Raw genomic sequence first — 26,142 nt, 5'->3', positions numbered from 1 at the left:
GGAATTATGAGAATAATGTGACATTTGATCAGGCTCTAGCAATTGCCAAGACAACCAGTTATGAATTTAGAAAATGACAGTGTTGTGCAACTGAAAGAGAAAAATTCTACTTTTATGCCAAATTCTGATTAAACTACAACAAAGATATCTGAATCAAGTTTATGGTTTTAGACAAAGTAAAGACAGGTTGCATTCAGACAGTGATTTGGTAGATTATGCTTTGGTAGAGAACTAGTTTCAAGAAGTGCCCATTCTTCCGGACATTCGTGCAATATTTCAGGCATTAATGCTGACTGTGAATATGCATTTAGTGTCATGAACTTGATTAAGTGAAAACCAGAAATTGATCACTTCGACAACTTGATGAAAAATGGGTAGTACATTTCATCTGGACAAAATATTATTCTGAATGCACTCGACAATCATTGGGCAGCAAATAAAGATAGGCATGAAGAGCTGCCAATAAAAGGAGTAAATAAATTATTAGTATCCTCTTTTGTAGTATATGTGGTGTAAATGGGTCCCTGTATTTCAAGGCTGAGCCATAAATACCTGTAATTATAAAATTATAAAAATGCACACTTTAGTTAACACTGAAAAAAATGCTGTATCCAGGTAAAATGCCTGTAACTGTAAAATAAGTGCACATTTTTCATAGTTAAATAAATTGCAAAAAAAAAAGTTGCAATATGACATCCACTCAATAGAGATAAAAGCTGCTCTGACTACTCTGGGTTTTGCATGGACTCAGAAAAATTAGAGCGCACGTGCACTCCAGCTGACCTGATTTGACTCACCTGTCGCCCAAAAGTACATTGACTCCTTTCTAACCAAGCCCTGCTCCACTCAGTCCACCTTAAGTCCTTATTTACTAAGCAATCACTCGATCCACCCACCATCCTTCCTACCTATCACATTATCTACCTGCCAAAACTATCTGCTACTTTCTCCACCAGTCACTCTATCACCCAACAGGTATGCTTCCGTACCTCACACCCTATGCTTTGCCAATTTACCTCACCTCCCTTACCCACTTACCTCATCTTGTCATCTTAATTTGCCAGAACTCATTAAAATGTCAAAATAATGGAAAATTAAATTTACAATTAAAATAACAATTAAATCAAATCTTTAACAAATGTATAACACTGCATATAATTTATTAATTCAAAAAATGGTTTTGCATAATTAAAGAAAATATCTTCACAAGCTTCACTACATTTATTTTTTGCTAATCTGTCCTGTTGTTACTGCTTTTAAGAGTATTCCCATGTACTCCAGCATAGTGCAAGGAGGCCAAGCCACTCTCTATTGTGTCGAGCTTAGTCCTCCTTTGGATTACAGAAACACCAAGACAGCTTCCACACCTCTCTGCAGGCTCAACACCCTCTGGCTGAAGAAATTCCTCCTCATCTCAGTTCTAAAGGTTCACCCTGAGGCTGTGCCCTCTGGTCCTAGTCTCTCCTACTTGTGGAATCATCTTCTGCATGTCTACGCTATCCAGGCCTCTCAACATCCTGTTAATTTCAATGAGATTCCCCCATCATCCTTCTAAACTCTGATCAATGTGGCAGACTAGCACCTAGATCTGATCCTTTGATTGTGGGACAACCTGGATTTCACACCCTTCTTTTGTTCATTGATGTGCAATTAGTCCTGTACTGTAGCCACAAACTGCCAACTTATTTTTGAGTATACCTGTTCCTGCTCCTGCCCTATTGCAGTCTTCATTGAACTAGGGTTGATATTGTGTCTTGATGATATTGTACAGTGGGCCATGTGTCAAGCTATAAGGTTACAGAGCGTGTTTAAATATAATTCAGTGCCTCATGGATGCCCTGTCTTGAGTTGTTAGAGCTATTTAAAATCTATCCCAATGAGCATGGTGGTAATGCCACACAATTTGCTGGAATACCTCCATGTGAAAACGGATTTTATTTTCACGGGAACTGTTGCTGGTGTGGTGGTCACTCCAAGTGATACTGCTATGGACAAATGCATCTGTACCAGGTAAATTGATGGGGGGACAATTCCTTTTTGTATAGTCTTTCACCATTTGCTGCAGAACTTGTCCAGCAGCTCTCTCTATTAGGACCCAGCCAGCTAGATTAGTAGTTGTGCTACTGAGCCAGGGATGGACATTGAAGATCTCTCAACAGTACTTTCTTGTCACCTACAAAGATTTTTCCACGTGGTGCTGAGCAGCCAAGGGGTTACTTGTAAACAGAAAGAGGATTCTTGGCCATGTTTGACTTCATGTTGAGACTCAATGTGCTCCAGAGCTATTGGTGAGGACAACCAGGGCAATTCTCACCTAACTGTAAATCATTATACCACCATCTGCAGGAGTGAGTAATGATAGTGTCTGAAACATTGTAAAGTCAGATACTGTGAGAATGACTACAGTCTATTGTTTAATTAGTCTTTGGAGAACTCTGCCAATTTTTGACCCAGTCCCCAGACGTTAGGAAGGAGGACTTTACAGGGTCATCAGGATTACAGTCTGTGCCATGGTCAACATCAGGTGGTCCATCAAGTTTCATTCTTTCAGTAGCAGAATCATACTCCAACATAATCTGCAAACTCATGGTCAATCAATCTTGGTTCTAAGAAGAATACAAGAGGTCATGCTAAGGACAGCACTAGGTATGATCAGAAATTATCTGTTAACATGGTGAAACTACAAAACAGGACTACTTGCATGCCAAACTGGATGGGCAGCAAGTCACAGATAGAATTATGCTATTCCACAACAAGTGGATTTGATTTAAGCTCTGTAGTCTTGTCACATATAATTGAGAATGGAGGTGAAAAACAAATTAATAAACAATATACTGGAGGATATGGCCCGATAAATATTAACACCCTCCGCAAAGGAGGTCTCCAGGACATAAATGGAATCAATTTATGTAAAGGGGCAGTACAGACAGATCTGGGTGTTCTTGTACACCAGTCAATGAAGGCAAGCATGCAGGTACAGCAGGTAGTGAAGAAAGCTAATAGCATGCTGGCCTTCATAACAAGAGGAATTGAGTATAGAAGCAAAGAGGTGCTTCTGCAGCTGTACAGGGCCCTGGTGAGACCACACCTGGAGTACTGCGTGCAGTTCTGGTCTCCAAATTTGAGGAAAGACATTCTGGCTATTGAGGGAGTGCAGCGTAGGTTCACGAGGTCAATTCCTGGAATGGCAGGATTACCTTACACTGAAAGACTGAAGCGACTGGGCTTGTATACCCTTGAGTTTCGAAGATTGAGAGGGGATCTGATTGAGACGCATAAGATTATGAAAGGATTGGACACTCTGGCAGTAGGAAACATATTTCCACTGATGGGTGAGTGCCGAACCAGAAGACACAGCTTAAAAATACGGGGTAGACCATTTAGGACAGAGCTCAGGAGAAACTTCTTCACCCAGAGAGTGGTGGCTGTGTGGAATGCTCTGCCACAGGGGGCAGTGGAGGCCCACTCTCTGGATTCATTTAAGAAGGAGTTGGATAGAGCTCTCAAAGATAGTGGAATCAAGGGTTATGGAGATAAGGCAGGAACAGGATACTGATTAGGAATGATCAGCCATGATTATATTGAATGGCGGTGCAGGTTCGAAGGGCTGAATGGCCTACTCCTGCACCTATTGTCTATTGTCTATCACAGAAGAGATAATACTGAAACATCTTCAACAATCTTACCAGAACTAGCCCTTTGTCCGGGTCTTGCTTCATTTGGACATGGAGTGGTTTTGTATGTGAAGAGTCATAACTACCCAGGTTTGTGCTGACAAATAGTAGTAACATTCATGTCACAGAACAGCCAAGCAGTGACCATATCTAGCAAGAGAATCTAACCGTGTTCCTTGACATTCAGTGGTATTACCATCACTGAAATTCTTAACTATCAACATTCTAGGGATTACCATAGACCAGAAATTGAATTGGACTGGCCACATAAATATGGTCTAAAACAGCAGGAGAGAGGCTAGGAATCATGCAGCAAAGTAACTCACTTCATGGCTTTCAAACGCCTGTCCACAATCCAAGTCAGAGATGTGATAGAATGCTCTACATCTACCAGGATGAGTGTCCCTCCAACAATGCCATAGAAAAGCCTGCTTTATTGCCACCACACTTCCTTAATCACTGATGCTCAGGAATAGCAGTGTCTACCATTTACATCTATGAACTCCAGAAATTCGCCACGGCTCCTTTGATAGCTTTTGCCAAATCCATGACCACTTCCATCTAAGACAAGATAGCAGATGCTTAAGAACGTTACCAGTTGCAAGCTCCTCTCCAAGCCACTCACCAATCTGCTTAAAAAAAATGCTTAATATCCCTAATTATGGAATCCTCTACCACCATCACTTTTCCTTTTGCTCCTCTTGCTTGAATCCAGATAACTCTCCCATCCCTGATGTGTTGTGATGTTCCAAGCTCAGATTCCAGCTCATCAACTCCGATTGAGAATTCCTCAGGCAACCAGTATTTGCTACATTTGTGGTCACTACAAACCACAATGTGGTCCACCAGCTCCCCCATCATGCACATAGAACACATTACCTGGCCATGCATCTCAAAAGTTTTGCTTTAACATTTCCGACTGGTCTTTAGCTTTTCTTCTATAAAATATTTCCCTAATTTTACCTTTAATCTGAAAATAATTTAGAATAGACATTAAAATTAACAGTTACTTACCAACCAATGAACTTACATATCCCCTATGATATAATAGTTTCTGATCACCAAGTCTCCTCCCCTGATGGCTGGCTGGCTTTCTCTCTCTCTATCTCATTCTCTAATTCTACGGCTTCTGGAACAGAATTAAACTGGTTCACTGACTAACTTGTTCGACCAGTTCTCTAACTAACTAGGTTCAACTGAATGTTTGTGAATTCCTGTTTTAAAGCCGAAATTAAACTGCACCCACTCAAAAGTGTAACTTATAGTTAATTGTTAAATTCAATAACACACTAGACTTCAGATTGAAATTAGCCCTTAAACTGAATTAAATTATTGCTTAATATTTACCCCTTATGTCTCACTGTTTCACCAAAGAACAGTTACATTCTAATACAACAAAGGAGCACTTCTTTTCACGAATAACTTGGTCTTTGAACCATCTAGACAGACGCTGCTGTTAGCACTAAAAATGATAGTTGCCCTCAAACTTTTCATCTCTCGTTCATTTCAGGGCTCTGCTGTTGACCTTTCCAGCACATCTCAGTTAGCTGCTTGCTCCTATATCATGTTCCCCTCATTGCTCAGAGGAGGTAGAAGCAAATTGCTAATTTATTTGGCTCTGTAGCTGCATTGGCTATGATGGTTGGCTCTGAAATAACTCAACATAGGCTGGTATCCCATCATCGAGTCATGTAAATACTACATGGTACTGATGCAGCTAGCTCAGAGCTAGCCCCTAGAGTGAACAGAACCCCTGCCACTCCTGTGTATCTTTTTACTCTTTGTGTCATCAGCAAATTTAGCAACTAAATTTGCTCCCTTCATCCAAGTCATTTGTATACATAATAAAAAGTTGCGGTCCCAGCATTGATCCTAAGAGGGTACCTTCACTATGAAGTAATTAATTTAGTTCTATCCCCTTGCACATGATCTGATCCCGTACAGCCCGCTTTCTGGTTGCCTACAGAATGTGCTATGCTAAGAAATTGTCTGCAAATATTCTAAGATCTTCTTGTATTGGCCACCTGTACCCATTTGATATTCAGTCTAAATTCAGATTAAATCCCCCATGATAAATTATTGTACCCTTCTGATAAGTTCCATAATTTTTAAAAAAATACCGTCTACTATGTGGATTTTGTGGGTAGAGGGAAGGGACATTTGTAAACCATTCCCACAAATCACTTCTTGCATTGATAATTTCTCAGTTCTATTTAACCACTTCCATATCTTAGATTCCTAAACTTAGGTCATCCCTGTTGAAATAAATGTACAGAGGCGGGTATCCCATCACCACTTTACCCTTTATTTACAACTCCTGTTTATTTCTTTTTCATCAAGTGCATAAATCTTTATTCATTTTCCAATACCAGGAAGAAAGGAAACACCCGAATGGCCAGTGATAAGCAGTGCCCTTCTCATCAAAGGGCAATGTTGTGTGATCAAAAAATGAAAAGGGAGGGCAGGGACTAAATTAAATTAAAATGCTCCACACCCCACAGGACACACCTATCCCTGAAAACCTCGAGGGTGTTGGTAGACACCATGTGCTCCTTCTCTAAGGACACCCGGGCATGGACATAACCATGGAAGAGGGTAGGCAATCGGCCATAACGACTCCTTCCACGGCCTGCTGCCTAGTTCTGTTTATGGTCAGTTTGGAGCAGGCCCACGAGGAAGAACAACTCCTATTTATACATTAGTCGAACCTCTGATTAGGGCTGTTAATCTGGTCCAATGAGGGAATTCATTCTATGAAATCCACCTGACTGACTTTGTTCCAATCATTCCAATACCCTCTAAGTCATGGGATATAGACGCATTCTTTCTCCTGTAGCTTCTCCTGGGGCATTTTTGCAACAGGTCTAGTTCCTCTGATTCTGCCTTGAATACTGGCAGAATGTACTGGGCTGTATCCTGTCTCTTGCGTCTGGAACATCTTGGAAGAAATTAATCTTCTTCAGGTGATAATGGTGTTGAGGCTGTAACATCAGTTATGTCCATCTCATCCTCAGAGGTTTCTTTGACGCTAGGTTGAGAGGAAGAACCCATGGGTTCTGACAGCCTTGCCAGATGTTGAGGGGTCAGGAATATGGTTTGCTCTTGTCCTGTTTATGAGGTTACAGCTTTCATGTGGTCCATGTCCTTCTTCAGGATTGTCTCTCCTACCCAAACTTTGTATGTCATGGGACCTAACCTTGCATCAATCATGTCTCTTACCCGTGCAGAGTCATTTCCATGGTTTTGACACCAAACTTTGTCCCATGACGTCTTGCTGCCTCTCTCACTTAGTGAATTCTTGTGTCTGGCATTGGTATTCCTGGTGCTGTTTTATCCACCCCCTCCCAGGATCAGGTTTAACCTGGTGCGATCACTTCTTCCCATTAGCAACCCCTGATGGAGCTGTCTCTGTAGTTGCGCGAGGAGTGGCCCTTTAATTGAACAGGAACTGGGACAGTTTGGTATCGAGTGAAGGTGAAGGTTGCTTCTTTAAGCCTGCCTTCAAAATTTAGACTGCTCTTTCCACTAGACCATTGGCCAATGGATGGTATGCAGCTGTCCTGACATGTCGGCTGCCATTTGACTTTAGGAAATACTCAAATTCTCTGCTGGTAAATGATGGCCTGTAGTCTATGGCCAACTACTCTGATATTTCGTGTCATAGAGTCATACAGCACGGAAACAGATTCTTGGGTCCAACCAGTCCACGCCGACCGTAGTCCCAAACTAAATTAGTCTCACCTGTCTGCTCCTGGTCCATATCCCTCCAAACTTTTCCTTATGCAAATTCTTTGAAACTTTGTAATTGTACTCACATCCACCACTTCCTCAGGAAGTTCATTCTATACATGCGAACCACCCTCTGTGTAAAAAAGGAATTGCCCCTTGTGTCTATTTTAAATCTTTCTCCTCTCACCGTAAAAATGTAGCCCTTAGTTTTGAAGTCCCCCATCCTAGGGAAAAGACAACTCCCATTAACCCTATCTGTACCCCTCATTATTTTATATATTTCTATAAGATTGCCGCTCAATCTCCTATGTTCCAATGATAAAAGTCCCAGTCTATCCAGCCTTTCTTTATAATTTAAACCTTCCATACATAGCAACATCCTAGTAAATCTCTCCTGAACCCTCTCCACCTGAATAATATCCTTCCTCTAACTGGGCGAGCAGAAGCGGACACAACATTCCAGAATAGGTCTCACTAACGTCCTGTACAATCTCAACACAACTTCCCAAGTCTTATATTCAAAGGGCTGAGAAATGAAGGGCAAGTATGCCGAACGCCTTTTCAACCACCTTGTCTATATGTGGCACAAAATTCAAAAAGTTGTGGACCTGAACCCCTAGGTCCTTCTGTTCTACAACACTACCCAAGGTCCTCCCATTAATTATATAAGCTCTATCCTTGTTAATTGTACCAAAATGCAATATGGATTGAATTCCATCTGCCATTTTTCATGCCTATTGACTCATTTGATCAACATCCCTTTGTAATCCTAGAAAACATTCTGCGCTGTCTACTCTGCCAACAATTTTGGTGTTGTCAAAAAACTTACTAATCATGCCTTCTATATTCTTATCCAAATCATTTGTATAAATGACAAATGAAACAGGACCAAGAACCGATCCCTGTAGAATACTGCTCGTGACAGACCTCCAGTCCGAAAAGCAATCCTCCATCAGCACTCTCTGTCTCCTGCCGTTAAGCCAATTATGTATCCAATTGGCAAGCCTGTCCTGAATCCTATGTGTTCTAACATTACTAATTAGTCTACTACGTGGAACCGTTGGCTTTACCAAACTCCAAGTAAACATGTCTACTGCTTTTCCCTCATTGAATCTTTTGGTATCTTCCTCAAAAAACTCAAATCAAGTTTCTGAGACACAATTCTTCTTGTACAAAACCATGCTGACTATCCCTAATCAATTTTTGCCTCTCTAAATGTCGATTAATCCTATCTTTTATAATTATCTCCAACAATTTACCCACAACCGAGGTAAGACTCACTAGTCTATAGTTCTCCAGTTTCTCCTTACAACATTTCTTCAACAAAAGTACATTAGCTATCCTTCAGTCATCAGGTATCTCACCCTTAGTTACAGATGATGCAAATATTTCTGCAAAGGGCAACACGGTGGCTCAGTGGTTAGCACTACTGCCTCACAGTGCCAGGGATCTGGATTCGATTCCAGCCTCGGGCGACTGTCTGTGTGGAGCTTGTACGTTCTCCCCGTGTCTGCGTGGATTTCCTCTGAGTGCTCCGATTTCCTCCCACAGTCCAATGATGTGCAGGTTAGGTGAATTGGCCATTCAAAATTGCCCATAGTATTAGGTGCATTAGTCAGGGGTAAATTCAGGGTAGGGGGAATGGTGTGTGGTGGGTTACTCTTCAGAGGGTGAGTATGGACTTGTTGGGCTGAAGTACCTGTTCCATACTGTAGGTAATCTAATCTAATCAAAGGGGACTGGCAATTTCCTCCCTCACTTCTCACAACATTCTGAGATATAAGAGATCAGATCCTGGAGATTTATCCCACCATTATATTCTATAAAATCTCCCAAACCTCCTCTTCTGTAATATGAACTGTTATGAAAACATGAAAATTTATTTCAATATATTCTCTCAACTCCATTTCTTTCTCCACAGTAAAAACTGATGAGAAATATTCTTTTAGTATCTCTCCCATGTCATAACACAAGGGGCTGACGTCTTAAGGGGTCCGACCATCTCTGTAGTTAACCTCTTTCTCTTAATGTATTTGTAAAATCTCTTTGAATTATCCTTAACCTCATCTGCTATGCAATCTCATAACCCCTCTTTGCCTTCCTGATTTCTCTCTTAATCAATAGAAGAGTGTAGAGACATTCTTAAGCGATTCAATTGAACCAAGTTGTCTATATCTAAAATAAGACAATCTTTTATTCTCGACTAGAGCCTCAATGTCTTTATTCACCCATTGTTCCTTAATCTTGCCAGCCTTCTCCTTCATTCTGACAGGAACATAATGTCTCTAAACTCTCATCATCACACTTCTGAAAGACTACCTGGTATCAGTGATCTCTATACCTGTGAACAGTCTACTCCAGGCAACTTTAAAATTTGCCTTACCCCAATTAAAAACTAACTTTTATGGAAGGCTTATCCTTTTCCATAACTCAAGAGCTTTTCAATTGTTATCTCCATGACTGAAAAATGAACTGTATGCACAGTTTGAGTGGGTGTCCACAATAACCAAAAATGTACAGTCCATAAAAGGTCAGGCAGCATCCGATGAGCAGGAGAATCGACGTTTTGGTCTCCTGCTCCTCGGATGCTGCCTGACCGGCTGTGCTTTTCTAGTATTCCACTCTCGACTCTGATCTCCAGCATCTGCAGTCTTCACTGTCTCACAGCCCATGAAAGTACTTACGTTGGCGATGGGGGAGCTACTGTCAGTAATTTTTGTCTGTATTGGCACTCTGGGCATTGCTCCACAATATGGCTATGCCAGCATCCAATCCTGGTCACAAGTCCTTGCCAACATCTTCATTTTGGAAACCCCTTGATGACCCTGGTGGAGGTCAGCCAGTATGTGGTGGTGGCCTTTGCTAGGGACAATCATTCTTGCTCCCCATAATAATATGCCATCCTCTATGGTGATCTGGTCTTGCTAGGTCCAGAAAGGTTTCAATTCTGGTTGTGATGAGCCTTTTGTTACCTCTATCACCACCAGCAGTTTTAATTTTACTGGATAGGATCCTTATGTGTTCATGGTCTGATATTGTCAGCGTCGACACCATTAGTGGGGTATCCACCAGTGGGAAGCGGCTCAAGGCATCCACATTTGCTGCTTGGCCTCCTGTAATTATATGCACTCAGAATAAGAATCCACTACTGAATTTGGTCTGAAGCTGTGGGAGGCACGACCCTATCCTCTAAGTAGTCCTTGCAGAGGTTTATAGTCTAATACTATTACAAATTTACATCTGTAAAGCCATAGGTGGAATGTTCTCACACCAAAGATGGCTTCTTTATCTGGGTGTATCTTTGTTTGGCATCAGCCAAAGTCTGGGAAGCATAAACTCTTGAGGAAACACTCTTCTGGGCCACGAGTGAGCCAATACTACCCTGATTCCACATGGGTAAATAACGCATGTCAGTATCATCTCTTGTTTGAGATCATGGTGTACCAACACCTCAGATGAAGATAGCTGCTTCTTCACTTCTCTAAATACGACTTCTTGGCTATGAGACCCTTGATAAGGCTGATCATTTTTCAACAGCAGATGTTAACGTTTCTCGGGTGGAGGCCAGGTTGCGTATGAATTTTCGTAACAATTCACCAACTCAAGGAAAGACCTAAGCTCCCGTACAGAAGTGGGAGCCAGTGCATCTTTGATTTCCCTCACTTTATCATCCAAAGAGTGCAGTTTTGTTGACTCTGTAGTTGAAGTAGGTCACTTGGGGTGCCTGGAAGACATATTATTCCCTCATAAGACATACACCTGCTTTGGAGAAATTTTAAACACCATGTCCAAGTTTTCTAGATGCTTTTTATTGATCTTCCCGGTTATTAACATGTCATATAGATAAATGGTGACCTGGGGTAGACTTCGTAAAATGTTTTCCATCGTCCACTGAAAATTTTCATTCATTCATTGACATCCCTTGCAGATGAGGATCACTCCCTTCTACTCTCAGGATGAGCCTGCAGATGGTTGTACAGACCGATGCAGCTACCATAGGTTCAGTTACACTTGCGGCAGAGGGTGATCATGGGAAGGAGTGGGTGGGGCATTGATGTGGCAGCATACTCCTTTTGCTGCTTTCACCTGGCGTCTACTTTTTCCTCCAACAGCAAATCTCAAGGTACTCAATGCCTTCCCTGATGCTCCTCCTCCACTTTGGACTGTATTGGATCAGTGATTCCCAGGTTTCTGGGAATGCAGCACTTTGCTAATGAGGCCTTGAGGGTATCACTGAAGTGCTTCCTTATCCATCTGGCATACCATTTCGAATCTGGAAGTAGAGTTCCTGCTTGAGGAGTCTCGTGTTGGTCATGAGGACTATGTGCCCATTTCATTGTAGCCAATCGAAATTGGTCAGTGTCTTGATGTTGCAGAAGTTGGCTTCGTCGAGGATACTGTTGTTGGTGCATCCTTCTTCCCTCGCAGGATCTTCTGCAGGCAGTGTTGATGATACTGATCCAGTGCCTTGTAGATAGTCAACATCTCAGAGCCATGTAGGAGACAGGAACTCCCACAACTCTGTAAACCATTATCGGATCTGATGCTGTTATCCTTGAACACCTTTTTCTTCAGCTGGCTGAAGGGTGTGCTAGCACACTGGAGGCGGTGCTGGATTTCTTCAGTTACGTCAAAACCTGTATATCACAGTATTCAGCCATATGCACCATCATTCAATGCAGCAGCTAAGGATAAGGAGAAATTCCACTCCAGCCTTGACCAATCTCTCACACAGGTCCCTGCAGTGGGCAAACTTATCCTCTGCAACTTCAATACCATGACTGGAGACTGCGACTGCTGGATGGGCCATCACTGGAAAATGGCACAGGCCTATGATATCCAAAAAGGCAATCTCTTATATTGGTAAAAACCTTTATGGGTATTAATTGTGACATACTTCTGGAAATCCTCACCTTATCGTATTTGCAGGTAAGCATGCCTCATGTCCAGCTTTGTGAGTGACAGCCCCTTCTGCCAGTTTTGACTGTACGTCCCCCACAAAGATGAATCAACCCATCCGGCTTCACAATTGGTATAATCAGTGCTGCCCATTCCATAAAGTGTACTGGTTTGATGCTTCCTTCACTTTCTAGCCTCTTGATTTCTGACTGTACTTTTGCACGTAAACCGTATGGCACTGGGCTGGCCTTGTAGAATCATGGAATTGCTTCCTGGTCAAGGAAGTTTGGCTCTTTTGATAGTCCCTAGAACTTCCTGAAAATCATCCAGGTATTTAATTAGGACTTCATTGAGACAGCCATTTTCTCATCAGATGTTGAGCCAATCAAGATGAATCTTTTTCAACCAATTTTGCCCCATCAAGCTTGAATGACACTTTCACTATGATCAGAGGTAACTAAATCATCTGTAACATACCAGAACTGAAATTGTACCCTTAGAGGTTACCTGGTGTTGGTTCTCAAGCTTGGCTGAGGTTGGATGCAAACGTAAATGTTTGAATATAGAACTAATCTTGGTAAAGCTGGTTTTGCAATCTCTGACACAGCCGTACCGATATCAAACTCCATGAGAACCGGGTGGCCAATAAACCCGCTTTTTATTTTGATTGATTCCAATTTGGATATTGCTTAGCTATTTAAATGCTCCAAACCAGATATAGGTGGACTTTCCAGGGTGTGCACACTTCTGGATACTGTCCTATGAGTTCACTTACTCAATTCAGGTGTAGTGGGACTTTTCTTACCGTCTCAAGTCTGCATACCGGCAACGACTACAATGGCCTGTGGCCTGGATTCTTGTGAAGACTTTAATCATTTGGCTGAGGGTTGGCTGTGTTTTGGGGTTTTGCTGTGGACTGAATTAAGATCCCTCTATTCAGGATATGTCCTGGATGAGTCTATGCAATTGCCTTTACTCAAGTGTTGTTCACCAAGCTCAGTTGGACTGCTGAGGCTGTCCACTTTCATCGGAATACCCTGTAACTCAAAAGCTCCACTTGCTACATTTTCCAATGGTAAAGCCAGTTGTAGTGTCTGCTTGAAGTCCAGTTGGGCTTCAGGTAGTAGGTACTTTTGCATGGTCACATCATTAATCCCACATACTGAACTGTTTCCCAGCATCTCACTTTGGGATAAATCAAAATCACATGCCTTTGCCTATCATCTTAACCTTGTCAAACATCCCAATACAGATTCCCCTGGTTCTTAAATTACCGAGTAAAACTAATAGTGCCTCAAAAATAGAGGCGGCTTGGGGTCGTAGTATTCCTGATGTAAATCCGTCAACTCTTGAAAGATTTTAATATCTGGTGCCTCAGAGAAAGTTAGGCTCTTATTAACCTAAAACGCTACAGGTCCACAAGCTGTGAGGAGAATTACTTGTTGCTTTTCATCTGTCCCAATGTATTTGGCTAGAAAATATAACACATTCTTTCACATACTGGCTCTAATCTTCAATGGCAGCATTCAACGATACAAGCTTACCAAATAGCAGCATGATGCCAGAAATGCTTACCCCAACTCAGATGATGGTTTCAATTGAATCTCTTCAGGGATGCGTTTTTCTCTCATTGCCACTGAAATAACCCCAGAAAGGCTGGTATCCTGTCACCAAGTCACCCTTTATTTACACGTACATAATATATGACTGGTACAGCTAGCTCAGAGCCAGCTTAGAGTGAACAGAACCCCTGACATTCCTGTTTAAATTTGTCCACCAGGACTCCCTAATTGGAACACATTAACAATCCCAATCGGGGAACTCATAGTCTATGAGGTCCACCTGGCTGACTACAGGCTTGTCATTCAGGAATACTTTCTAAATACAGAGGTCTTCGGCACTGTTCGTATGACTTCACTGCATGAATAGTTTGCATCGAATGATCTTGGATTTTAAACATTCTTCATTGTAAGAGGGCCATAGAAGCTAAAGATTGTGAGATTCTTTCAACATGCATGATTTCATACTATCATGGAAAATCCTCAGCCCTTGATCTGCTGCCCCAGTGGTTTGAACTTGATGGGTTTGCTGATGGGTGGGATGTGACAAATTCCATATCATCTCGAGCCACTGCTGGGCCACGTGAAACAATGTTCTCTTCATAGGTCACAGGTCCTTACATATAGCACTGACATCAGTATTCATGCCTTGAACTCATTGATTTTGGTGATGAAGATAGCCATATCCTCTGTGAAAAATACCTTGCTGCTTCAACATATACTCCAGGTGCTGCTGCATAGGCCTCTCTATTACTCATGGATGGAGTTCAAGTGCTGAAATATTGAAATGTACCTCAATTTATCTGCACTACAGACTGTTATTCGTGGTCCGTGAGGTCTCAATGCCTTCGGGGACTCTGACAAATGGCACGCATCATCTTTTGTTGATTCAAATACTGAAGTCCACACTTTAACTCCTGAGGACCTACTACATCCTCTGTGGAGCATCATTGTGATGGTCTTCCCCAATTATGTGACAAGGTGCCCATCAGTCTCTGCACCTCCTTCTGCACACTGGTCATGTACTCATTAGTGGTACCAATGTTAAAAAAAATACACATGGACCAGCTGAGATACAAGTTTAAACATTTGAAGTTGATGAGCTGTCTGATTTGACGATGCTTCCTCAGAAAATGTTTCTCTTGATGTCCACAGTATGTCTTGCCCAATCTGAGAAGCCAACAATGCTAGACTCTTGAGAGAAACAAAAAAATGCTTATGAGAGGAAGACAATGGAAACCTTCCTCGTGTATCATTGGTGCCAGACTAGGCTATCATTGCTAATTCTGGATCACTTTTCCACTGTTCAATTACCTACCATTCACTTCTATTCAACATAACCATTCTTCCCAACAATCGCCACTATGGCAATCACAACTCTAATTCTTAGAATACCTGTTCTCTGTCCTTCTTAAATAGTCAATTCATTGTTACCACATATCCACTTCATGCCATCATAATGTTACATATTGCTGTCTCTGCCAGGGCCTGTATAGCTCTTAGCACTGGTCCATTTCCTTCTGAGTATGAATCTCTTACAAGGACAATAAAGAGATGAGGTGATGCAGCTCTGTATGCAGAAGGAAATCTACACATAGTTCAAAACATATTCTGTTATGTGGCACCCTCACCCATTAGTACTATGGCCATATCAACGACATGGTCACATACTCTGTTGGTTTGAAGGAACTTATAACTGATGTTTGTCTAAAGTGTTGCATGCTACGATCCAAGGTGGGAATATTGAATAAGTAGAAGGTTAATTGCATGGGATCCAAGAAGAGCAAGATAATTGAATTCAAAATAGGTTCAATGGTAGGAAGCAGAGGGTGATGGTTGAAGTTTGTTTCTCAGACTTGTGGCATGTCACAGGGGTCAGTGCTGGGATCTTTGTTATTTGCTGTTAACATAAATGATCTGGATGTGAGTGTGCAATGCATAATTAGTAAGCTTGCAGATGGTACAAAATTAGGGAGTATAATTGATAGTGAGGAAGGATATCAAAAATTACAGTGGGATCTTGATCACATAGGGAAGTGGGCTGAGGATTGGCAAATGCAATTCAATACAGATAAGTACGAGGTGTTGCACTTTGGAAAGTCAAACTAAAGTAGGACTTTTACAATAAATGGTAAGGTCCTGAGGAGTGTTGTGGAACTGAGGGACCTAGGAGTACAAGTACATAGTTTGTTGAAAGTGGGGTCACAGATAGACAGGCTGGTGAAGAAGGCATTTAGTATGCTGGCCTTCATCGGTCAAGGCCTTCATAGGAGTTGGTCAGTTATGTTACAGTTGTGTAAGTCATTGGTGAGGCCGCAATTGGAGTATTGAATACAGTGTTGATCACCCTGTTATAGGAAAGACATAGTTAAACTGGAAAGAGTGCAAAAAAGATTTATGAGGATGTTGCCAGGACAAGTAGGCATATGGACCAAATGTGGGCAATTGGAAATTGCTGAATGAGCACCATGGTCAGCATGGACCAGTTTGGGGCCAAAGGATCTGTTTCCATGCTGAATTACTGTAGACTCTGAGTTGTAAAATTTTGTGTTTATTTTGACAAACCTACCGATTCCACATCTGGATTGATAAATGGTCATGGGTTCTGTTTATTTTAATGTGGATCATGGATGAGGACAAACAGGAAGACAGCTAATGATCCGCATCCATGAACACCAACTAGCCACGAAACGACACGACCAGCAACCTTAGTAGCCACACACTCAGATGACAAGCAACATGAGTTTGACTGGGGAAACACTACTATTGTAGGACAAGCCAAACAGAGAACAGCCAGGGAATTCCTAGAAGCATGGCACTCATCCACAGATTCAATCAATAAGCACATCAACCTGGACCCAATATGCCGGCCACTGCAGCGGACAGCTGGAACGGACAACCGGAAGCGGCAGATACAAATCACTATAAGTGCCGGAGGAAACATCACAGAAGCGCTTCACAGGAGGCTCCCAAGCACTGAGGATGTCACCTAGACAGTGGACGAAACGTCTGCGACACAAATTTCCAGCTCGGCGAACAGAACCACAACAACGAGCACCCGAGCTACAAATCTTCTCCCAAACTTTGAAGTTATGAAAATTATTTACACTGAAATAAGGACAGAAGACTTTTTAAAAACCTGCACAATATATGAAGCTTTACAAATCCTCTTAGATCTTGTGAACATATAATCTTCCTGTAATCTAGGCTTATTGCTTGTTAATGATATAGAAGATGGTATCAGCAATAACATTAGCAAATTTGCTGATGATACAAAGCTGGTGGCAGGGTGAAATGCGATGAGGATGTTAGGAGATTACAGGGTGACCTGGACAAGTTAGGTGAGTGGGCAGATGCATGGCAGATGCAGTTTAATGTGGATAAATGTATGGTTATCCACTTTGGTGGCAAGAACAGGAAGGCAGACTACTACCTCAATGGAATCAATTTATGTAAAGGGGCAGTACAGAGAGATCTGGGTGTTCTTGTACACCAGTCAATGAAGGCAAGCATGCAGGTACAGCAGGTAGTGAAGAAGGCTAATAGCATGCTGGCCTTCATAACAAGAGGATTGTGCTTCTGCAGCTGTACAGGGCCCTGGTGAGACCACACCTGGAGTACTGTGTGCAGTTCTGGTCTCCAAATTTGAGAAAAGACATTCTGTCTATTGAGGGAGTGCACGAGGTCAATTCCTGGAATGGCAGGATTACCTTACACTGAAAGACTGATGCGACTGGGCTTGTATACCCTTGAGTTTCGAAGATTGAGAGGGGATCTGATTGAGACGCATAAGATTATGAAAGGATTGGACACTCTGGCAGTAGGAAACATATTTCCACTGATGGGTGAGTGCCGAACCAGAGGACACAGCTTAAAAATACGGGGTAGACCATTTAGGACAGAGCTCAGGAGAAACTTCTTCACCCAGAGAGTGGTGGCTGTGTGGAATGCTCTGCCCCAGAGGGCAGTGGGGAGGCCCACTCTCTGGATTCATTTAAGAAAGAGTTGGATAGAGCTCTCAAAGGTAGTGGAATCAAGGGTTATGGAGATAAGGCAGGAACAGGATACTGATTAGGAATGATCAGCCATGATTATATTGAATGGCGGTGCAGGCTCGAAGGGCTGAATGGCCTAATCCTGCACCTATTGTCTATTATTGTCTATTGTATTCTTGACTAGTAGATGCTGGTCTTCCAAACTTTCATATCTTGAGTTTACTTTTGTATGTGTTGTATGCACAACTGAAGAGGCTAGGTGATTATTTGTTTAGTTCCCTGAGTTGGCTTCTGTTCAATGTTTCCCTATTAGATGTTGTGACAACTTTGTAGGACTTAACCTCACACAATGGATAACTCTGCAAGTGACCAACTTTCCTAAGTCAACGTACAATTCAAACCTAAAAACCTATGCAGAGATTAGGCAGCTCTGCACCTGTGTATCTATCATGCACTGTTTACATTTTCCTTATTTTTGAGAACTTTGTTGTGAATTTCTGAGAAATTGGACAGGTGATGACTTAGAAAGGTTTTCCTAACCTGCCTTTTGAATATAGATAAATGACACTGTACTTAAGTAGCATAGCACAGTGTGGAGTGGGTGAGGTGTGGAACTCTAGGGGCTATTTTTCTTTTCAGCAGATTTTCTATTAATTTTGAATTTAATACAAACGGTGGTAAAGGAAATAAACAACTAACTAAATAAATAAATAGTATAATTAATTAATTAAATCTCATTAAGCTTGGTATGGATGGTGTGTCCGGGCTGAACTCCTGGATACCATTGTGATCCAGGGCAAACATCTCTGCAGACAATTGTTTGACGTTCAAATAGTTTTGGCTCAGAGTTTATGAACTGTAAGCTGAAATACAGACATTGTGATGTGCCAGTTACCTGGATTATTATACTATGAGACAGTCACATCACCTAGGTTAGAGTCTTCATATTTAGTCAGTCAGTGGTCAAGGAGAGAATGATGTGACTGTTAAGGAGGCAGATATGAGGAACTAGAGGGTAGGAATGCAAGAGTGCTAGTCTTTACAATTGTCCATTAGGTTTTAAAGCAGAATGGTTGCAGGGTAGATGAGCAAACTGACTATGACATTTGGTACAGGGAGCCATTTTAGTGGAGGGGAGGGGACAAGCAACAAGCAATATAGTAGTAGGAGATAGTATAGTGAGAGAGATTGCCATATTCTATGCAGCAAAAAGCTCGTCTCCAGAGATCTTTGTTGTCAAGCCAACGTCAGACAACATTCCCTCTTAAAGCTGCATGATAGTAAAGCTACTGGGAGGTTCTGCACATATAGATCAGCATGCTGAAACATTGCTTCCATTCACAGAAGCTGCTGATACACATGGCTCTTGGAGGAAAAAGTGCTGGAGGAAAAAGTAATTGAGAGAACATTGCTTCCTGGGTTCAAGGTTATTGGCTCGGGGCTGGAAAGTAACTTGCAATAGGAGGAGAGGATTCAGTTGTCATTGTCATGTTGGTACCTACGATAAAGGTAGAATTAGGAAAGAAATTCTGCATAGAGAATATTAAGAACTAAGCACCAGGAAACTGAGGTATGGATCTGGAATGGTCGATACCTGAACTGAGCTGAGGCCAGTGTGCCTGCAAACCATATAACCCGAGAAGCTGAGAGAATTTTAAACTAATTAGAGGGGGTGGAGGATCAAGTGTGGGAATATTGGGTATAGCAAGCAGCAGAGCCAAGTAATATGGAAAATGAGTGTCAGAGAATGGAATTAAGGTGTAGAGAGAAAAAAGAAAGAAACCTAGGAATCCACCAATCTTCAAGATTAGATGTTATAAAGATAACAGTAAGACAAAAATGAAAACAATGTATCTGAATGTGCACAGCACAATAAAGTAATTTGACAGTGCAAATATGACAAGAATTGGGTTTTGAACATTGAGAGGTATATGACATTCGAGAAGAATAGTAAACTAGATAAAATTAGTGGGGTTGCATTGTTAGTCTCTGATGGTATTTATGCAATAGGTAGAGATGGTAAAGGTTCAGGAAATCAGGATGTGGAATCGGCTTGGGTGGAGATGTGGAATAGTAGAAGAAAGAATGGCCCCTAATTAACTGTAATGTGAGATAATGTATAAAAGAAAAGATAATGGGTGTGTTAATCTACATATGAACTGGAAAAATCTGATTGACAATCGTATCCTGGATGGGGAGTTCCAAGATAAAGACAGTTTCTGAGAGCAATGCATTCTGTAACCAAATAGAGATTTTTTAAAAATTCATGGGATATGCTTATTGCTGGCTGGACTGGTATTTCTCATGCGTCCCTAATTGCCTTTGACAAAGTGGTGGTGATCAGCCTTCTTGAACCACTGCAGTTCATTTGCTGTAGGTATAGCTACCATGCTGTTAGGAAGAGAGTTTCATGGTTTTGACCTAACTACGCTGAAGAAATGGCAATATATTTCTAAGTCTCAATGGTGTGTGGCTTGGAGGGGAACTTGCAAGTGGTGGTGTTCCCATATAGCTGCTGCTGTTGTCCTTCTCAAAAGATAGTGGTCTTGAGGTTGGAAGGTGCTGGCTGTATAGGAATGATGGAAAGGTGGATGCAGGACTAACTCAAACACCATACAAAAGAGAATACTGTCACTGAAGAAGTTCTCGCCATAACTTAGATTTTCCTGTTATGAAGGAGTTGGTCAAGAAGCCCATCATATTTGCAGTCAATAAAGCTGCTGATTGTCCTGCCAATGATAATGCCTCAGGAAATGTTGGCCTTCCACCTGAAATCTTCAGAAATGGAAAACTGACACTATTGCAACATCTCCAAGAAATTTTCTGTCTTTGTGATTGAACTTCAAGATGCAAACATCATCACCTTATGCAATAAGACAAGGAAATTGAAGTGATCGCAATAATTACCAAGACATACACTTGTTAGTATTTTGGGAACATCTTTACTCAAGTTGCTCTGACCTGATCAAATACTATGGCATTCTGCATCTCACCAGTGGCTCAGCAGGGGCTTCATAGTTGCAGATCAACAATTGATGTGATTTTCTCATTTTGGCTATAAATCAAGAAGTGCTACCACTGTGCATGGCATTTATGGGTGTCATACTGGTGACAGTGCTAGACTGGGTGCCTGACAGTCTTTTAAAGACAGCGCTGGTGCCAGGAACTCTAGTCTATTTTGTGATATACTGGCAATGACAAGTGATTCAACTACAGTGTGAGAGAGAATTGAGCTAGCATCAGAGAAGAGAAACAGGGTTGATAGTTCATGAGAAAAGTTTGGGACAATTACATGGTTCCTTGATCAAGCTCAAAAAACATGACATTGAACGAATATATCCATAAGATTCACTTCGTATCAGAACATAAAATACTTTGTACAACTTTAATCTCCTCAAATATATCCTGCTTTATGGTTGAATTATACAGAGAATAGTGACAATTAAACTACCTTAAGTTCCATCAAGCATATATTACAACTTAGTGAATGCATTAACATGTTCCGTTCACCCCAGTATTGTTCAACTTACGCAGGTCCTGGCTGAACATTAACATAGTTTTGATCATTTCTCCGTTTATAATAAAATTTGACACAGGTTAAGGCACCAATCTCATCCAGAGCTTTTTTTATTCTTCTTCTCTGATTTTCATCTAGTTAAAAACGAACATAAAACAATAGAGTGTATTAGTTTAACATGACTATAAGTGTGACAAATAGACACATTCATAACCTAAAAGGTAGCATAAAGATGAAGCTTGAGTAACTAGAATAACTTGTTTGAAATATGCTTGGTTTTGTTTCATTTACGAGGTTACCTAGTTGCCGGCTGGCCTTCTTAGCGCAGTAGGCAGCACGTCAGTCTCATAATCTGAAAGTCCTGAGTTCAATCTTCAGATGAGGCAAGGCTGTGGTCTGTTGCTACCTTACGGATTTTAAATTTGGGTGGCACGGTGGCATAGTGCTGCCTCACAGCGCCAGAGACCTGGGTTCAATTCTCGCCTCAGGCGACTGTGTGTGTGGAGTTTGCACATTCTCCCCGTGTCTGTGTGGGTTTCCTCCGGGTGATCCGGTTTCCTCTCACAATCCCAAAATGTGCAGGTTAGATGAATTGGCCATGCTAAATTGCCCGTAGTGTTACGTGAAGGGGTAAATGTAGGGGAATGGGTCTGGGTGGGTTGCTCTTCGGTTGGTCGGTGTGGACTTGTTGGGCCGAAGGGCCTGTTTCCACACTGTAAGTAATCTAACCTGATCTAGTGAGTGCTGCATTGTCAGACACTTTTGATGAAGCTTTAAACCAAAGTCCCATCTCCATATATATAATTCAAGGAACAGCAGGACAGTTTCACCTGGAAATTACATATTCTTTAAATGAGATCAATGAGTTATGCACATTTACTACAAATTCTCCAGCAGCGACATCGTAGAATGCATTCAGGAGGTAGTGGTGACCAGAAGAGAGGAATGCAAGCAACAGGGAAAGAAAAGAAAATAGAAAGGGTATATAAACGGGAGGATGGGCCAGCTGGGGATGGGGAGGATGTGTGAGAGTTGTGGTGTTGCAGTGGCAATCAGGATGATAAGGAGCAGAGACTGGAAGTGTTGCAACTGAGAGTGGAAGGAAGACTGCAGTCAGGAGTTGAAGGAGGAAGCATTTGAATTCTTGAGGGACGTGATTGGTGGTTGGATAGGACTGCTATAGAGGTCAAAGTTATTGCCCAATGAAAAGAAATCTTTAAACATCTTGTCTTTTGGTGCAGCCACAATATTCTATTAAAACTGGTCACCACCTTCACCTATCTGCTCATCTCTCCTTCCTCCATGCTCCTCCCATCTTCAGCATAAATATCACCTTTAATTGACTGCTATTAGTTCTAAAGAAAAGTCACTGGTCATGAAACTGGTCTACTTTCTCCCAATCAATAATTTCAAGACCTGTTAAGTTTCTCCAGCAACTTCTGTTTCTTTCTAAGGATGGCTGGTTTGGCTGCATTCTTTTACATGTTTTTCTGGACGCAAAGTGCCTGAAGCTGATTGTGTTCAGGTTGCTCCAATTGACAAAGGGGACCCAACGAGAAGTTAAACCTCTTCTTATGAAAGTGCTGGTTTCAAAAACTGAAGATCATTTTTTTGTCTGTACTAATATAACAAGCAACACACTTCCAGAGTAAAATGAGTACAACTCCCTCCGTGACTCCCTCGTCAGGTCCACACCCCACACCAACCCAACCTCCACTCCTGGCACCTTCTCCTGCAACCACAAGAAATGCAAAACTTGCGCCCACACCTCCCCCCTTACTTCCCTCCAAGGCCCCAAGGGATACTTCCATATCCGCCACAAATTCACCTGCACCTCCACACACATCATCTATTGCATCCGCTGCACCTGATGTGGCCTCCTCTATATTGGGGAGACAGGCCGCCTACTTGCGGAACGGTTCAGAGAACACCTCTGGGACACCTGGACCAACCAACCCAACCACCCTGTGGCTCGGCACTTCGGCTCCCCCTCCCACTCCACCAATGACATGCAGGTCCTTGGACTCCTCCATCGCCAGACCATAGCAACACGACGGTTGGAGGAAGAGCGCCTCATCTTCTGCCTGGGAACCCTCCAGCCACAAGGGATGGGCTCAGATTTCTCCGGTTTCCTCGTTTCCCCTCCCCCCACCTTGTCTCAGTCAAATCCCTCGAACTCGGCACCGCCTTCCTAACCTGCAGTCTTCTTCCTGGCCTCTCCGCCCCCACCCCACTCCGGCCTATCACCCTCACCTTGACCTCCTTCCACCTATCGCATTTCCAACGCCCCTCCCCCAAGTTCCTCCTCCCTACCTTTTATCTTAGCCTGCTGGGCACACTTTCCTCATTCCTGAAGAAGGGCTTATGCCCGAAACGTCGATTCTCCTGTTCCTTGGATGCTGCCTGACCTGCTGCGCTTTTCCAGCAACACATTTTCAGCAGTATCAAATTGAAGACTCAGGTACCTGTTTAGTACCCACAAATGCAGTTTTAGTGCCAATGAATTTGTAAGAAATGGAATATAATTTTTAAGTTTTATATTATGCTCCTGTGCAACTGTCAATAAAAGCTTACTTTCACTGTAGAAATACACTGCAGATTAGAATTACTGAGGAAGACAGTGAATGGGTGACCATAAGGCAGATAAAGGGTAGGAAAGCAGTGCAGGAGTCTCCTACGATCATCTTCCTCCAAAACAGGTATACTGTTGGGGGAAATGGCCACCAGGGGAGGGTAGCACTTGCCAGGATCATGGCACTGTAGCCGGCACTGCTGCTCAGAAGGGCGGGAAAAAGACTCGTAGGGCCATAGTCATAGGGGATTCAATTGTAAGGGGAGTAGATAGGCTGTTCTGTGGCCAAAAATGAGACTCCGGATGGTATGTTGCCTCCCAGGTGCTCGAGTCAGGGATGTCAGCAATCGGCTGCAGAGCATTCTGAAAGGGGAGGGTGAACAGCCAGTTGTCGTGGTGCACATTGGCACCAATGATATAAGTAAATAACGAGAGGAGGTCCTGAAAGCAGAATTCAGGGAGCTAGTAGAGTAGTTAAAGAGGAGGAGCTCAAAGGTAGTGATCTCGGGATTGCTACCAGTGCCACGTGCTAGCCAGGGTAGAAATGAAAGAATAGGCAGGATGAACACGTGGCTTGAGGGATGGTGTAGGAGGAAGGAGTTCAGATATGTGGGACATTGGGACTGGTTCTGGAGAAGGGGGGACTATTGCAAATTGGACGGTCTACACCTGAACCAGACTGCAACTAATGTTCTTGGGGGAGTTTTTGCTACTGCTGTTGGGGAGGTTTTAAACTAATGTGGCAGGGGGCTAGGAACCAGAAGAAAAGACTACTAGACAGTGAGGTGGAAACTGGAGACTGTAATGATTACAATGTTAGCATTACCAAGGTAAAGTAGGCAGAGAGCAGATAAACATAAAAGAACTGGCGGCCTGAAGTGCATATACTTTAATGCAAAGAGTATAATGGGAAAGGCAGATGAACTTAGGGCTAGGATTGGTGCCTGAGAGTATGACGTTATTGCAATCACAGAGACTTGGTTGAAGGAAGAGCATGATTGACAACTAAATGTTCCAGGATATAGATGCTTCAGGACAGGGAGGGAAGTAAAAGGAGGAGAGGAGTTGCACAGCTGGTCAGGGATGATATCACAGCTGTGCTAAAGGAGGACACTATGGAGGGCTTGAACAGTGAGGCGCTATGGGTGGAGCTGAGAAATAAGAAAGGTGCAGTTACATTGGGGGGGCTGTATTACAGGCCTCCCAACAGTGAGTGTGAGGCAGAAGAACAAATAGATAAACAGGTTCTGGAAATATGTAGAGGCAACAGGGTGGTGGTGATGGGAGATATTAATTTTCCTAACATTGACTGGGATACACAGTGTCAAAAGTCTGGATGGGCAGAATTTGTAAGGAGCATCCAATAAAGTTTTCTACAGCAGTATGTCAATAGTCCGATAAGGGAAGAGGCCATATTGGACCTGGTGTTGGGGAATGAGGCAGGCCAGGTGGTAGAAGTTGCAGTGGGGAATTTCTTTGGGAATAGTGACCACAATTCTGTAAGTTTTAGAATACTTGTAGACAAAGATGAGAGTGGTCCTAAGGGAAGAGTACTAAACTGGGCCAAGGCCAATTATATCAAAATTAGGCAGGAGCTGGGAAATGTGGATTGGACACAACTATTTGAAGGAAAGTCCACATTTGATATGTGGGGCATTTTCAAAGATAGGTTGAAGATAATGTAGGATAGGCATGTCCCTTTGAAAAAAAGGGATAGGAAAGGCAAGATTCATGAACTGTGGATGACAGGAAAAATTGTGCGACTAGCTAAGAGGAAAAGGGAAGTGTACATAAGGTCCAGGCAGCTAAGAACAGAACAGGCCTTGGAGGAATAATCGGGAGAGTAGGACCATTCTTAAACGAGGAATCAAGTGGGCTAAAAGGGGTCAAGAAAAAGCTTTGGCGAGCAGAATTAGGGAGTATTTCAAGGCCTTTTATTCTTATACAAGAAGCAAGAGGGTAACCAGAGAAAGGGTTGGTCCACTAAAGGATAAGGAAGGAAGGTCGTGTATTGAACATGAGAAAATGGGTGAGATTCTCAATGATTATTTTGCATCAGTGTTCACTGAGGAATAGGAGGTGATTAATGCTGAGATTAGAGATAGAAGTTTGTTTACTCTGGATCACGTTGACATAAGAAGGGAAAGTGCATTGGGTAGGCTAAAGGATATTAAGGTGGACAAAACCCCAGGACCGG

General features: G+C 42.4%; 1 protein-coding gene across 1 annotated transcript in view; it reads right to left on the bottom strand.

Moving 5' to 3' along the window:
• The window catches only part of LOC148147005 (low choriolytic enzyme-like), a 263,028-nt gene that overhangs the window by 144,219 nt on the left and 92,667 nt on the right, over positions 1–26,142 (bottom strand). Inside the window, exon 6 of the mRNA XM_087996181.1 lies at positions 21,387–21,507. Within this exon, the coding sequence (XP_087852307.1) occupies positions 21,387–21,507 (121 nt within the window). The remainder of the gene's footprint in view (positions 1–21,386; positions 21,508–26,142) is intronic.

This window comes from Chiloscyllium plagiosum, unplaced genomic scaffold (assembly GCF_037043375.1).
Source record: "Chiloscyllium plagiosum isolate Xiang-an unplaced genomic scaffold, Cpla_swu_hap1 HiC_scaffold_18, whole genome shotgun sequence".
In the NCBI taxonomy this organism is placed as follows: Eukaryota; Metazoa; Chordata; class Chondrichthyes; order Orectolobiformes; family Hemiscylliidae; genus Chiloscyllium; species Chiloscyllium plagiosum.
Note: the sequence above shows the minus strand (reverse complement) of the source record. Positions and strands in the feature narration are given on the sequence as shown.